Source organism: Thunnus thynnus, chromosome 21 (genome assembly GCF_963924715.1).
Source record: "Thunnus thynnus chromosome 21, fThuThy2.1, whole genome shotgun sequence".
Lineage (NCBI taxonomy): Eukaryota > Metazoa > Chordata > Actinopteri > Scombriformes > Scombridae > Thunnus > Thunnus thynnus.
In genome coordinates this window covers 7,492,613-7,508,881 of record NC_089537.1, presented here as the reverse complement: position 1 = coordinate 7,508,881, position 16,269 = coordinate 7,492,613, and the positions used below count along the sequence as shown (strand labels likewise).

Sequence of the window (16,269 nt, the reverse complement as noted above, 5' to 3'; positions counted from 1 at the left end):
TTGTGAGGTGACCTCATTCTGAATTCACGACAGCCAAACACATTGCATCACACTTTCTGCTCCCGATCTTACCCTAGGTGGCTGTCGGGGCGCAGCAGCGTGTTGATGCGGTTGACAATCCAGCTGAAGAGGCGACCGTAGAGAGCCTTGCCCATGGCATCCCTCACCTCCGCCGCTTTTTCCACTGTGTTGGGCCTGACGATTGTCTCTCCCCGGGCCACAACACAGTGGGAAGTCAGGGCTTCGTGGAGCTCATCTGAGCGGATATGCAGCAGAGAGGCCACTGAGGAGACATGAGATAAGAGAGAAATAGGATAAAACTTAGAATTTCTCCTAATCAAACGTGTGTAGAATATGTTGGTGTGAATCCTTAGCTATGAACATACAGACTCAAATATGAGAGTAACATGTTGTATTATAGTTGCTCTAGGTTCACAGAAAAATATTAGTGAGGAAGAACACCTGCTTTTTCCAGCTCATCCATCACATCAAAGTGATAAACCTCACATTGACAGCATTGTAAATTAGCAAGCAGATCAGACGTTTAAATATGGAAAACATAATGCCAGAGGGAAACAACGTCCTGCAAAATCTAAGCATTGCAAATGTACAGAATGTTTGGAAATGAAAATACTGCAACAGCCTGTCTATAGTGGTAGATAATTTATTTCAGAACAATATTTTCCTATATTTAGCTCCATTCCACCTGGAGCTCTCTGCAGAGTTAATGGAGAGAAGCAGAGGAGGGAGGAGGAGGAGGAGGAGGAGTGAGGGTATAACAGAGGAAATGAAAAGTCACGTTTGGTTTTACGTCATTATACGTATATGGGAGTGGAGCCATGTCTTTCTCTCTCCGTCTCACCATTTTCCAGGACAGAAATGTTGCAGATGTTGCTCTTGTCTGTTTGGTGCTCAGAGGCAACCGGAGAAAACTCGATATCGCCGGAGTTGAGGATGGCAGCCAGAGTGCTGTAAACACTGCCCAGCTCCTGCACAAATGATGGACAGATAGTCGGAGACAGTGTGTCAATAACATCAAGCATGTCTTTTTGGCATGAAATGTTATAGCTAAATGGACAAAGGAAAAGAGTGTCATTTACACAACATTAAATTCCATTAACAGAAAATATAAAGATGTCATAATGTAAATGTTTGAGTGTGAAAGATCAATGCACACATCATAAAGGCTTTCTAAGTTGTAACTATTGGCTTTATTCTAAATCAGTGAAAATCCATTATAAGAACTTTGGGGTAACAAGGTTGTGATTTTTTAAAAATATTTATTGGATTACCAACATTTATAGCTGCATTATTACTAAATAGAAATGATAAGCACCAACTAGGGATGTACAGAGAGCCCAGTATTTGTATTTGTATCTGTATTTCTTGAGGCAGCAACATTATTTGTATTTGTATTTGAATAAAAGTGGAAATAGGTGTAACAGTCCTGTTTTTGTTTTTATTGCACTTCAAATTTTAGGATATTAGAGTGTTAAAATAAGTGTTCTTCAATAAACTATTTTGCAAAGTAGGGTTCCAACTCCGGGTCTCAAACCCTGGTCTCCAAGACCGCGGACAACTGCACTGACCACTCGGCCAAAGCTCAGCACCATCAGACACACAGACCTGCAGCTATTTATACATCCCTGACACAGAGACAGAACGAAGCAGAGGAGAGAGACGGAGACAACGATGTAACCTCGCTATGCTACGAGTCCCGACCTGAGTGCTGTTATTTGACATGGTTTTTTTCCTTCCTGAAAACAAATAATTTTAAAAATATTTGTACAAAATAAATATTCGTAAAAACTCACTATTTGTGCTCTTCTGAATATCAGATTCAGATTCGGTCTGGTCTATGATGCATTAATAAATGGTTAATAAGGCTAAAGTTACAACTTATAAAATGTTTATAAAGGGTGCCTCATTAGAGAGTGGTAAGAAAAAGTATATCATGTGGCGTATTTGTAAATCTATCTGCTTAATTAGCCTGATGGCCCTGGTACATGCAAGAATAGCTCTTCTAATGTGGCAGTTACTATCTCAAAACTATGTTTCAAAATAGATACAGTTGCCTCAAAGATAATCTTCATAAGCGCTCTGTGATTTCATGCAAGACAAGACGTACTGCAGAATAGGAGGCCGTTCCCCCAGCACTGCCAAGCGTTTAAAGGATAAGTGCTATTGACGTGCAGATCCCAGAGGCAATCAGTTCTTTGGGCCTCATTAGGCTTTACAATGCCAACAGCTGACTGCCTACACGTGCCTGTAGCTTCATGCTCCATCACAAACCATACAGTCAACCCGGGGAACTGCTCGTACACTAGTTGTGAAGCTTATGTTATGTATTTTTTGAGAACTTGCTGAACATTTTGAGTGTACGCTTGTCTCTGTGTGTGTCATAATACACATACATATACTATAGAAGTGGACGTGCATCTCTATGTGAATGTTTGGACGAAGGTTATGTTGTTAAACATTGTGAGCAGGCCTTTTTCAAGTAATTAAATGCAGTTGTGTGTACCTCCAGGGTGAATCCAATGACTTTGAAACACTGCTCCACTGCATCAAACTGCTCCTTGTAGAAGGTGTTGCTCACTATGTCAGGCCCTAATTTAACGTGCTCATTACACAGATACCTGTGGAACAAAAAGGAAACACAAAGATCAGGATTGGAATCTCAGCCAGTAGAGAGTTTTGTAGATTGAGGAGGAAATAACAGTGTTTAAGAGAAGGGCTAAGGAATGTCAAACCTACTTAGGTGTTTTGCTGTCGGAGAGCTTGTAGTGGGCGAGTTTCTTCCTGTCAGCCAGACCAGCATAAATGTAGTAGAAGATGTGAAAGTTCCTCTCTCCTCTGTGGAAACATACAAAAGCCTCAGAAATCCACAATGTGTGCGATGATCTTGTGCCACTTCTGTTTTGCTGATGTAAAACCATGAACAAGGTAGCACACAAAACATGCTATGAACTGGACAGCACATATAGAGTACCTCTGTCAATGCTGCACATTTAATTTGCTCTAATACCTTAATAGTAAAATACTTTTTGAGTCAGGGGGAGTACTTATCCACCTGTTAAAACAGTTGTATAATGTCTTCTGAGGCTCTGGAGGAGCATTGTGATGTCTGAACAAATAAACCTGATGTTGTTATCAGAATAATTGTGGCCTTGGTTTTGAAGACTACAAAATTATAACAGAAATCCTCTGTTACAAACGTGAAATGTGGAGTTTGAAAGACAAGATAGATTTTTTTTTTTATTGTCTTGCAGAAAACTTGTTTTCACAGCCTGTACATAGTATAGCCATTATAATGAATATGAAACCTGTTTTGCTATGATAATACAATGAATGAGGTAGAAGTAAAACAGGAGATAAATAAAGTAAAGTAAAAAAAAGTCTAAGGCTGCACAGCCCTCTTATTTTGCTCTTGTGTGATAATAAAACACTTTTTTGATCTGCATTTGGATCCAAATGTTTATCAAAAATACACAACATTTACACACATACTTAAAAACCTGTATCTGGATCTGGATTCTTGTCCTTTAGCCTGACTTTCCATCAAATTTAACTGAAATCTGTTCACAAGATTTTGAGATATCCTTTTAACTAACAGCCAAAAGCCTACAAAGGGACAAACCATCCAGACTGAGAACCTCTTTGATGGATGTAATTAAATATGAAGGCATGATTGAAGCATAATTCTTGCAAAAACATGGATTCATCTTGTTTATTGTCCCCCCAAACAAATCAATATCTAACAACAGGCTGAAGAAAAGTGCAACATAAAACGCTTTCAGCCAAATCAAACCCTCAGACCTGCATGTCTGTTTTCTAATGGAACACCCGAGTCTGCCTTTCTACTTGAGTTCCACTAAGGACACTTGCAAGACCGCAATCTTTGATCACACAGGAAATAAGCTAGCCCCTCTACTTGACCCGGCCCGTTCCCCAGACACATGATAAGAAGAAAGGATAGATTGACTGAAGTGCGGGTTGAAGGCAAACGCCACCAGTTTCAAATAGAGAAGCAGAGGTGAAAGGAAGAAAGACAGAGTCGATTACGCACTGATCCTTGGCCAGCAGGCTGAAAAACAACCTTATTGGCAATGTTCTCTCAGAAAAAGACCCAATTTAGGTTTCTGTGAATGTTTTTGTCAAATGAAGGTCACAACAGCAAAGTGTCATGAGGTTGTTTACATTAGACAAAAAGAAAGAGACAAAGACAGAAAGAAAGAAGTGATATTTACACTGCCTGGTGGATGACTCTGGATTTCTCCAGCAGGTACTCGGATATCTGCGCTCCGACCACTGTTCCTCCACAGGTGAACTTCATTTCTAGGTACTTGCCAAAGCGGCTGGAGTTGTCGTTGATGACAGTGCAGGCGTTTCCAAATGCCTCCACCAGGCTGTTGACCAGCAGGATCTTCTCCTGGAGCGTGCGATTATTGGCCTAAATAAAACATCATTTCAGTTTAGTAACTGGGAAATCAATACGGTGGAAGAAATATGCTTTTGTCAAGAAATGATCCATGAATTTCTGCCATGTGCCTTTCTACCCATGTTATATAAATCAAAGGAGACACTGTCACTGCTTATTTTATTCCTCTATTCTGAATGCTTAAATAGCCTTGACAGTGTACTTTAGATATAAAGTTCCCTAATATCCACAGTCAACCGGAAAAAACTGTAACTTTGTAGTTCTGTGCATCTGAAATGCTTCACTAATGATTTGTTGTGGTTCAAACATCTGGTCAGTCATATCTTTAGATATTTGTTTTTTGTTTGAATCCTATGATTTTTAATGTTTACCCTTTCATTTCAGGTGTTTGGTGTTTTGGTTTAATTTGACTGTGTATGATTTTAAATTGCTTGTTTTTTACCCCAGGAACTAGGACGATCTTTACTGGGAATCCAATAAAGTATAAACAATAATGGGGAAGGACATGTTAATAAAAATGTTGTGTTCATGGAGCACTATGACTCACCTTCCCGAGAACTGTCAGCTGCTGCACCAACAGATGAGCACCTTCTGTTTTCCCTGCTCCACTCTCCCCACTGATCACAATGCACTGTACACAGAAAATTACATTATAAGGACGTCTTTCTACAAAAAAACACCAAAACAAGTTGTGTCAAAAACAGCTTTCTGCACTCAGGATGCTATAAAATAAAAAAAAAGCACCACATACCTGATCTGCATTGTATGACACCATGGACTGGTAGGCGACATCAGCCACAGCAAAGATGTGCGGTGGATTAGCTGTACGCTTGGCTCCTATGTACATTTTAGTGTACTATGAAGAGAAGGGGGTGGACAATGGGTGAAAAGTTTTATTTAAGATATGCACATGAGTTTACTGCGTATACCATTAAGTATTATGTAAAATAAAATCTAACAATAGTGTCTACGTTTCACTCTGTAAAAGCTGTGTCCGTACAATACATTATATTTTCATTCTGAGAAGAAAAAGGAATGAAAAATAGCTGGACTGGAGGCAAAGAAAAACATGATGATTGGGAGCAAAATAGTCAGTGAGGTATGGAAGAGGCAGAGAAACGGGGGCAATGTGTGTGTGTGAACGTGTTAGTGTGTGCATGTGTGTGTGTGTGTGAACGTGTTAGTGTGTGTGTGGAGGTGAGGCTAAATGGGATGCAGCAGACTGGAGAACTGCAGAGGCACTAATGAGATACACTAGGCTACATTCAGTGCATTATTGACCAAATGTACAAGCACATGCATAAAAAACATACACACACACACACAAACACACATAAAAGCCCATATCCACCCACAGACCTGAGGAGTGTATATCTCCATCTTATGGAAAGGATTGACTGCAATGAGGATGTCTCCCACATACGTGTAGATTTGATCCCTTCCGTAACGATTCTGCAGCTGCTCTGTGACTGTGTTCTGGAAAAAAAGCAACAAGCATGATTCCCTCTACAAATATGCTTCCAGACAACTAAATCCCAAACAAATGAATACCTAGATCATTGTCAAAACCATATTATGGGAGATAAAAATCATCATTACAACCAGGCTGCACTTTAGCTTAAGTCCTGCCTCAAATCAAGGCCCGTGACGCCTGTCACCTCAATGTATCATCCTCATGTCATATGGTGATTAATTCTCTGGTGCTCTCACTGCTTGGACAGGTACATCAACAATAGCAGGGCGGCACTGCCTCCCTCATACCAGCAGCATCTTGAAGGATGGGTGGAAATATCCGCTGGCAACTAAGACCGGTTGTATCATTCAATACGTCAATGCTGGGCTCAGATTTGATGAATTGCTCTAAATATTATTTGTGCAAAAGATGCTGCTGTGCATTTCTCATTGTGTTCATTCAACTGACCGACATGGGCGAGCAGGAAATAATATACTGAATGTTCTAGTTAGAAATGGGAAAAACAAGTATCAATGGCAATGTGATAGGCCTACAGCTCTGTCAGTATGAATGTTTTTATAGCAGTAGCTATAAATCATAGCACAATTAACCTATCTGAGCTACAATTATCACAAAATATGACATTATTTTATTATTAAAACTTGATTGATGAGCATGATTACTCCATGACACCAAATATCTTTGTAAAATATAACCATTATGGCCAATTAACACACAAATAACTCATAATTTTAAGGAAATAATGTGAATATGAAATATGAAATAAATGACAGAGTTGTGCCTGATGATTGATTGTAATCTCTATTTTAACAGTTTTTGCTTTCTTGTGTCTACTTCAGGGCTGATTCTCCTGCTGATTATAGTCAAATATGTTTTTTTTGTTGTTTTTTTATTGAGATACATTAGTTATCATTGACTTTCATACCTCGTCTAGAAACTCTAGGATGGCGAGGTCGTCCACCTCATCGGGGTCACTCTGTGTCTTCATGTGGCTTCCTTTTTTAGTGTGGATACGTTCATGCCTGGAATTCACAGGACGCACAACCAAGTCTCTCACTGAGCAATGTATGTAATGTTTATACTGTACATAACAACTTACTGTAAGTTATCTAATTAAAATGCAATACAGTATGGTCACATACTGTAGCAGTGAGCAGTGCTGCAAATTGTATTTGCTAAGGCAAAGTGGTTCATCTCTTCAGTCAAACCCTGAACAATGTAAATACAATCAAAGCTTCAACTGGATAAAGATCTATATGTAAATTAAATTCTATATTGCAAAAATGATGAACTATGGTGCCCATCTGTGTGCATTGTTATTTCTCCCCTCTTTGCCCTGTAAGAGACTCGGCTAAACTAATCAACTTTAACTAGTTATCAATAAACATCAGTTTCATTTGTCTGCTGTATGTAAAACCCTTTCAGTTCTAGTTCTGATGGGCACCACATAACCACAAGCATCGTTTCATTCTGCCTGGCAACACAACAACAGATCACATCATTCAAGACAGCAGCCTTGTGATGAGTTTTCATTCTTATAAACTTTATATTGTAAGGAAAATGCAAACCAGGATGCCTTCATCTGTCTGGCCATGATGTGAAATCAAAATTACTGCTTAATTCTTTTTTTATCTAGCTTTATCAGACTTATCACTGCCTGTGGTTTGTAGGAAAACTTCATTACAGTGCTGTTTCCTCATATTGATTATTTGCTATTTCGATGTATTTATCATTATTTTGCTGATGGTAAGTTGCTAATTTTCCATCGTGACTGCAATTAATCTCAGCTAAAACTCCATTTATTGTGTCTGGTATTTAACGATGAACACTGGTGAGGTTTGAAGCTCATCAACTGATGTAGTTGGTTTACTGCAAAACATCAACTGACCCCAGTTACATTAGAGTATCAAATTGCAGGACAGGAGAAGACAGAGGAAAATGAGACAACAAAATGACTCATAAGACAAACAACAATAAGAAACGATGGCAGGGTGGCAGTATGAAAACAATCGAATCAACCCATGTAGTTCATTGCAAATACATGTGCGTTCACAACTACAACAAGAGCTCTAACTGGACTAAATAAAAAAAGCCAATTATCATCTACTCCTACTGCGGCATAAAGGTCATATAGGCATTTGTTACCTGTCATTACTGTCTGTCTTTCCATGATAGCTTAAACAACAGAAATAGGATTAACATTTCATACGGACAATACACACTTTCTGGGCCAACATTTTGACTCATGTGACACATGCTGTGCAGCCTGCATGTCGAGTGAAGCTGGTGGAGGATTGAGCTGTTGTGTATGTGAGGGTGACAGGGCTTGTAAAACATCCAGCAAGGAGGGTAATTTGGATTATACTGTCTGCAAAAGTTAAGCTGCAGCCTAGTACATTAAACCCACTGACAGGAAGGCCTGCAGACTTTTTTTGTACGGTTTATAACAAAGCCTATCAATCATTTTATGGTGTGTGACTGTTTGACTTGTACTGCTTGAAAAACGGTGGTACTATGACTTCTAACATGTCACAAATATGCATGGAAAATGTGAGAAAGGAAACCTGCATGCAAATACAGTTGGGACGATACCTTGTTTTTTCAATGACTCCTATTTGTTGGTTGAGATCAATGAGTTCAATCAATTGTTTCTGCAGTATTTTCTCTCGGCCAACGATCTGTTTGATGAACACATGCTGGAGCAGGTCTAACACATTTGGTCTCAGTTCAAAGTCCTTAATCAGACATCTGCGGGGTGGAAGAAGAAAAGGTAGGAGGAGGAGTGCAATGAAATTCTTGGATTTATATTCAAAGCTATCGGTATAATTATTCACAGAGGCATAACAAACACACTAGCATCCGCACTCACTTGCAGATGAAGTCATTAAAGTTGTCTGACCAGAGCTCCGGCTGGTGGAGAGTAGGCGGAGGATTTCTGTTAAGGAAGGAATGGAAAAGATAAATGGAAAGATAAGATGAGATGGGATTTACGCAGGCAGGGTGGAGAACAAAAGGCCGAGGCACAGAGTGGAATGAATCTTAACACGGGAGCTATTCGCCCATCGAGGACCTCCAGATATGTTACTGCGGTGGCGTGAGGCCTCTTTACCTGTACAGCTGGGTGGTATCGATACAGCTGGTTTTATGAAAGAAAAACAAACTGTCAATATAAAATATATAACCAGATCTTATAGGCATATGGTTTCTCCTGTAAAACCTGAACTCAGACAGACAAACGCTGTTAAGGGGTCATGAGAAACAAGGCCTTACAGCTGAGTAACAGCGGAGCTAATTTGCTGTTTCCTCATTCTGCTTTAAGTACCTTTTTACAAGAGGGTTCCTGGCAAGTGGTGGGGAAGTTGATGATGCCTGCTAATGCATCGGGGGGCCTTTTGCACGTTGGGTCTGACAGCGATAAATTGGCCTAATGAGAGGGCATACATCTTCTGTTTATCACAATATAGACAGCAAATGCATCAGACATTTATTTGGAGTTTGTTCTGCTAATGCTCTGACTATTAAAGTGTTTTTCTTATGCGGAAGACAAACAGGGACTTATGGAGATGACTTGAGTCACACATGAGCTACTTTAAAATTATACAGCTATTCAAAATGTTTAATTTGCAAGGTAGATTTTGATTTTAATAACTTGTTTGTACCCGTCATACCCAGGTAAACGTTGTATTTAGGAAATGTGTCCAGTAGTACACCTACTTTCTACAGGATTCATATCTTCTCTGTTACACATAATGAGGGATAAAAGCTTAAATCTTTACACGTGCGCATAATTAGGAGAGTCCTTTTAATCTCTGCTCCAGAGTCTGATGCTTTGAGCTGGGATTTGACTTCTACTGTCATATCAATCCCTCCCTGTCTTTCTCTGTTTCTGCCTCTCTATTTAAATGTGAGGAAAGGCAGACAAAGACGATCTGACTTGTTCTTGTGGATGTTAATTTGGACTATTTTCAGTCTTTGTCTTGCCATTCTCTTTTTGGATTTAGATGAATGTGTTGAGGGTAATTTTGAGCATTGAGATCTGTTGATATGTGTGACGTACAGTGGAAACCTTGTAGAGGGATATAAAATTATGGTTTATGTTGGATTTGAATTTGTGTTGTAACTAACTAACCTACATTTTCCAAATGAGACTAGACAAAGTAACAGAAAACCATGCACAAAGTAATGCTATTTGATTCACAATTCATAATTAATATAATAATAATTTATGAGACTATAGAGAGATGAAGATTAAAATGTGTAGGTTTTTGTGTTGGATGGATTGCATAATGCTGATGATATTATGATTGTATACTGTAGAGGGCACAGCAGAAACATAGTTTCCAGGGGTAAAAACAACTAATTTTTATCAAATTTTTGTTTGTTTATTTAACAAGGGCCATGCACAACACAACTGTTGGGCCAGAGTTAGCCATATAGCTAATTTACATCTGCGGTCCCTGGGCAGGAAAATATTAAAGACAATACAGTACAATACAAACTATTAACAACAATACAATTAGCAAAATGTACAAACAGTACATCTCATATAAAACATCATACAAAATATACATTACATACTCTTCATGTTGGAAAACAGTTGGTTCCATAAAAAGTTTTAGATGATTGATCAAATCATTGGTTTGTCTTGAGACGTGTTTTAAGTGTTTTTTTTTGTTTTGTTTTGTTTGTTTTTTTTTTATAAATACTGAAGCTTGTTCATTCGCTGATATGTGTGGGAACTGAGTTCCGTTTATCTGCTGCTCTGACTGAAAATTCTGATTGTCTGAAAGCAGTTTTCCTAAATTTAGCTGAGCAGTCACCTCTGACTGATGCTCTGGTCTTGCTAGCATTGTTCCTGCAGAATGACACACATTGTGTAAGCGGTGGCGCATGATCATCAATTAATTTATGCATCAGGCACATATCTGCAACGCAGAGAAAACTGTTGAAGGTCAATAAATTATACTTTTGAATGACGGTACAATGATTGTAGCTCCCTGGTTTTTTTTATCAAGAATTTTCACAGATTGTAAAGAGTGTATAATGGTTTTAGCATAGTCACTCCTGCCTGGGACCAGCTTGTAGCACAGTAAGATAAGTGCAAGAAAATTACTGAGTGCGTAAAGAGCTTAGCAGCGGCTAGAGGCAGTTGATGCCTAATATATCTAAAATTCATCAGGCTAGCTCTGACTCTTCTTGAGACCTTTTTTTTTTTATCTATTTCTTAAAATTTAACTTAAAATCAACATTTATGCCCAGAAACTTGTTGAAGTACTCAGCAATTTTAATAACCTCTCCTTTAACAAGGATGTCAGGTTGATGTGCGTCATTTCTCTTGACAGAGAAATACATGCCCACAGTTTTACTCACGTTAAGAATGTTTAACAAATGTTTTAAGTGGAGTCTTTTCAATCCAACAATTTGTCCTGCTCTGCTTTTATAGAGGTATAGCATTAGGAACAACACCTGGTGTCTACTGGAGCCCCATCAGCCAGGTGGACCAGCTAAGCCCACTACTACTACAGCTTCAGAAAGGTGGTAATGGTTGCAGGAAAATGTATGAGATTTGATTCAACTTTTTAATATTCCATGTAAAAACTGTAATGAAAATGAAAAGACACACCACTACGGGATAAAAAAATGGCATACAGGCATTATAGGGAACACATCAAACTGACGGGCGTCCCTGATGATCTACTGTTTCTGTTTGGTATTGTTTAAGCCGAGGCTAAATTAAATAAGATGGGTGTGGTTGAACCGGTGCCTTCGGTGTGGCTTTTTCCAAGACTGCTTGACAAATGAAGCCAGAGTAGTGAGACAAGGGAGGTGAGGAGTGAGAACAAAAAGCCTGAAGCTCTGGCTGCAGCAGTCACATAGATTCTGAGAAAGCTGTGTGATGGCTCCTGTGGAGCACGACCCCCTGAGCAAACACACAGGACAGCTATGACATAGGAACGGCCTATGTGTGTGTGTGTGTGTGTGTGTGTGTGTGTGTGTGTGTGTGTGTGTGATGGACAAAGTGCTGTGCCGTTAAGATGACAGTGACGGTAAGTGCTTATGCAGCTCTCACACTAGAATTAGGAGACGGTAAACAATTACTTTTCACCTTCAGCCCACAATACACACTAGATGAGAGGAGGGTTGGTGGCTGTGCTCTCAGCCTCCCCCACAGGAGGAATGGGATCAGTGCCAGGAGGGGAGGGGTTTTAGAATAAGCCCCTGCAAGCAGAAAAAAGCCGTTTGAAATGAAAAAAACTGTACTTTGTCTGGTGACAGTCAGTATAGAGAAGCAAATGACTGTGTTGGGGTGCAGGAGATGGCTTTTCAGGATTGCAGTACAAGCACTGTGTCTACATTCCACTCTGTCAGGACTAGAGGGAAATGAGAACAAGCCCACCACTGTCTGATGGTCTGCATCAGTGCAGTGAATAAAATATCAGCTTGTTTTTGTTCTGCTAAGAGGAAATGACATGTTAATCATATCTTCAATGCATTCTCTTTTCTTATGCTTTCACAGAACTGAATCAATTGGTCAACTGACAAAAAATGTGATTTTGCCTCAAGTAAAAATGCAGAAGATTTCACAATGAAAGAATGAATATACAAGTTTTGTATAAATACTGTTATAATGTCAAGTTGGAAAACACAAACTTGTAGTCATAGGAAGATGGTGGACTTTGCTTCATAATCATATAATTTAAATTTAAAGTTACAGTGAATTGTAGACTTGTCTAGTGTAGTTAACACACTTGACACAAGGCTGAAATAACTCCATTGAGGCAAAAACCATTCACTCAAATCTAACTGTAGTCTGGCTATATAATGATATTGTCTCAACTTTCAAAGTGTAATCATGTCTGTCAGGGTAAGAATCAAGATTGTAATCATGATAATGCTAGTTGGGTCTACTTTGGACAGTTGCTGCCACCTTACTGTATCATATACTGTATGTTTGCCTTCACATTCTCAAAGGCAGCTCTGATTTCTCAGTTCACAAACTGTCATTGGGAAGTCACAACATGCATTATAGTTTCTTTACTTTGACAGTGTCATTAATAATTTGTAACAAAATAAGGGAGATGAAAGTTTGGAGATACTAAGTGTCCAATTACCTATCTAATTATGTTTAGGCAAATGTTCATTTTGCCATAATGGAGAGACCAAAGTTCAGTAAACTATGAGTCAAGTCAAAGCCAAATATTTTAACTTTAAAGCCCTCGTGATAATTATGGAGGCACAGCAAGAAGGTCCTGAGATGGAACCCAGTTAGCACCGAGGTTTAGACTATTTATTAAGTTTAAACATTGCAGATAGTGCCTGGGTCAAAGTCACAGTCCTCTGATAACAATAGATTATATTATTTTAGGTGTGATGGAGGCTCACCTGGGTATTTTGAAAAGGGCTCTCATTGGGTGGAGGTCAGACAGAGGTGGATCTCCATCACCCAGCTCAATGGCCGTAATGCCCAGGGACCAAACATCACAACGAGCATCGTAGGTCGAGTCCAGCTGCTGCTCACATGCTATTACCTGCAATGCAAAACCATGAAAACAGCGAATGTAAAAGAGGCTTTGCAGAGTAACTTTGTGACTAGACTGAATTAAGACAGAGAGGTAGTTAGATGAGTCAGTAGGATGTAGGAGTGTGCTGTTGCTACTTCACCAGCCAACGAGGTGCTCAAGTATCAAAGGAACAAATGTGAAAAACTGCAACACTAAGTTGACTAACTGGAAGAATCTTCTTTATTTCACCAACATGTTTAGGTGCAGGGTCTTCATCAGTGTGATTTACAGAATGTGTAAAAAAACACAGCTTATATATACACACGTATTTTGTGACTCTGAGATGTTTTTTTTACTGTTTATGTTTCATCTTGTTGTGTACTTTTATTTTAAAATTTCTGTCCATCATCCTTTAGACGCCGGCACAATCACCTTGATGAAGTCCCCGCGCCGAAACACATTGGTGAAATAAGGAAGATCCTTCCAGTTAGTCAGCATAGTGTTGCTAAGTCATATTAAGTAAAATGGCAATTCATAACTGCCATTTGCAGTGTTAAAGAAAGTTACTGCAGCATTAATTAGCTAAAAGAGGTGTTACAATGTCCTGATATGTAAGAGTCTTCAAAGTGAAATTTGGCTGCTAAACAAATTTCAAAGTCCAAATACTGAAAAGCAATGACCATTATACTGCAGTGATCACAAGATGGAGCTCAGATGGTGAGAACTGAATAATAATAATAATAATAACTTTATATGAATCACCACCTTTGTCATAGTCCCAAAAAATTGCTTAAATAGTGAAAGGTTGCAGTCATATATATTCCAACATATTTTGATAATTATTTTAGATGACCATGACTTCACTGATCACAAGATCTAAACATCATTAAACTTTTGGCTTGCATACAGTTCAGAGATGATTTCTCTCTTTTTTTTTTTTTATCCCTGAAATTACTAATTAGACTTGAACAGACTAGACTTGTATGATAGGACTGATGTTGTTAAGTTTTGGCCTACTTCCTTAGTAGAGAGTCAATATTCATGTATTGTTGATGGATATTTCATTAGCCCTTGCACACACATACTATATACTAAAAAAACATCTAACAGAGCATAATGTCAATTAGTTTCCCATTACCAAAAGAAGAAATTAAATTGTAACAGAACTCCAAAGGCGCAATCTCATCATCATCTACTGTGAGCAATATGGTGTGAACACACACACACACATACACACAGACTATCATCAATGTCCTGAGGGCAACATGGTACCCAATCAACAATATGAATCATCTGAGTGGGAGGTATAAGTACACAAAACTACACACACACACAAACACACGTTCACTGTCAAACAGCTGCAATCAATATAATTTGTATTCCAAATTCTCTGTAGTCATGTGCGATAACTTATGTACACATACAAACAGACAAATCATTACCAGATTATCAATAAGACATCTTGAAATGTACACACATGCTCATTCATGGAAAACAAAACACAAAGTCTCTCTCTACTCTATTAAATCAGTCCCCTGATCACTATCTTTGTACAAAAATCTAAATAAATGATTAAAACAGTTCCACAAAAGAGCCAAATAGATCCAGCTGACACACCCTAAATCAGCATTAAATGTACTTACAGCTCTTGTAGAAAGTGAAGCTCATTTAAAACTTATAAAAATTGCAGATGTGACACAACTTACCCCACAACTCAAAGTTACACAAGTAAATCCTCTTCAAAAGGTAGGTAGGATCACATCTGAATAAATACGATACCGTATATTTTGCAGAACTCTCAAGGACGTCAGCAAAAAGCTTTTCTTGTTATAACATTAATACTGAAGCTCCTTCTTTAAGGTTGTCCCTCCTGATCCCCAGAGGACAACAATTTCAACCCTTTTGAGTCTAGAGAGTCCACCTTCATCATGTTCTTTCTTTGAAGTTAGTTGATGAACATGTTGTTCAATTAAGATTAAAATCTTTGAGTCAGTCTGACAGGATGCGTCATGCATTGTTTAGTCTAATGTATAATTTGCACAGCATGCAAACCTCATGTAAATATGTCTATTTTGATTTGGTAACAGGTTGTACAAGGTTATGGAGGGTAAATTGGGTGACAGTGTTTACACTGGAAAGTAATATATTTAAAACCATAATGCATTATAAAAGCGTAAGTGCGGTGTTAGAAAGAGTAGCTGTGGTGAAGAGTATACGTTTACCCGTCTTATCCCTACAGAGGTTGCTAATGGTTCATTTAATCTAGTCCTGATCAGTGTGTCGAGGTTAGTGTTCACACAGCTTGTTATAGGATGCCTTTACCTCAGGTGATGTAGGTTGGATTCAATGAAATATCAATGAAAGGTGTCTACTTGATAACCTAAAACATGCATCTGTTTTCCCTTAGTCTCAACATTCATTCAGTTAACATTCTGATTATTTCAAGGGTAACTTTCTACTCACTGAAGAAGTCAGGTCTCAAGTTTTATATCCCCTAAGAAATGAGTTTCCTCTGGTAGTGTGTCTTTGTCTTGGAGATGTAACAAATGACAGTTTCATTAAAACTTAGATGTTACTCTAGTTGTTTTTGGCTGTTGTTTAATACGTTTTTGAGCACACTGTACTCACAGAAGTAATCTTGGGACACACCAAGAGGACTTAGACAATCAGACAGCTTGAAACCAATCCAACATTTTAGTTAGATTGTCTAAACCTAGACGTTCCAAACCGAAAGATAGTGTATTTGAAATGTTTGTAATAACCCCTCATTGCACATGAAATCTTTAAACTATGATGGATGTTTACAGCAGACAGTTTGAGTAATGGTTTGCCTTTGTTTTCTCTTCTAAATC

At 38.6% G+C, this 16,269-nt stretch overlaps 1 protein-coding gene across 4 annotated transcripts in view; it reads right to left on the bottom strand.

Moving 5' to 3' along the window:
* The window catches only part of myo3a (myosin IIIA), a 60,647-nt gene that overhangs the window by 25,423 nt on the left and 18,955 nt on the right, over nucleotides 1–16,269 (bottom strand). For all 4 annotated transcript variants that reach the window (XM_067578237.1, XM_067578233.1, XM_067578235.1 and 1 more), the window contains exons 6-17: nucleotides 13,299–13,444; nucleotides 8,785–8,850; nucleotides 8,508–8,663; nucleotides 6,841–6,937; nucleotides 5,801–5,917; nucleotides 5,193–5,297; nucleotides 4,989–5,072; nucleotides 4,251–4,453; nucleotides 2,758–2,856; nucleotides 2,525–2,639; nucleotides 863–989; nucleotides 73–283 (exon numbers count right to left, since the gene is read on the bottom strand). In XM_067578237.1, the coding sequence (XP_067434338.1) occupies nucleotides 73–283; nucleotides 863–989; nucleotides 2,525–2,639; nucleotides 2,758–2,856; nucleotides 4,251–4,453; nucleotides 4,989–5,072; nucleotides 5,193–5,297; nucleotides 5,801–5,917; nucleotides 6,841–6,937; nucleotides 8,508–8,663; nucleotides 8,785–8,850; nucleotides 13,299–13,444 (1,526 nt within the window). The remainder of the gene's footprint in view (nucleotides 1–72; nucleotides 284–862; nucleotides 990–2,524; nucleotides 2,640–2,757; nucleotides 2,857–4,250; nucleotides 4,454–4,988; nucleotides 5,073–5,192; nucleotides 5,298–5,800; nucleotides 5,918–6,840; nucleotides 6,938–8,507; nucleotides 8,664–8,784; nucleotides 8,851–13,298; nucleotides 13,445–16,269) is intronic.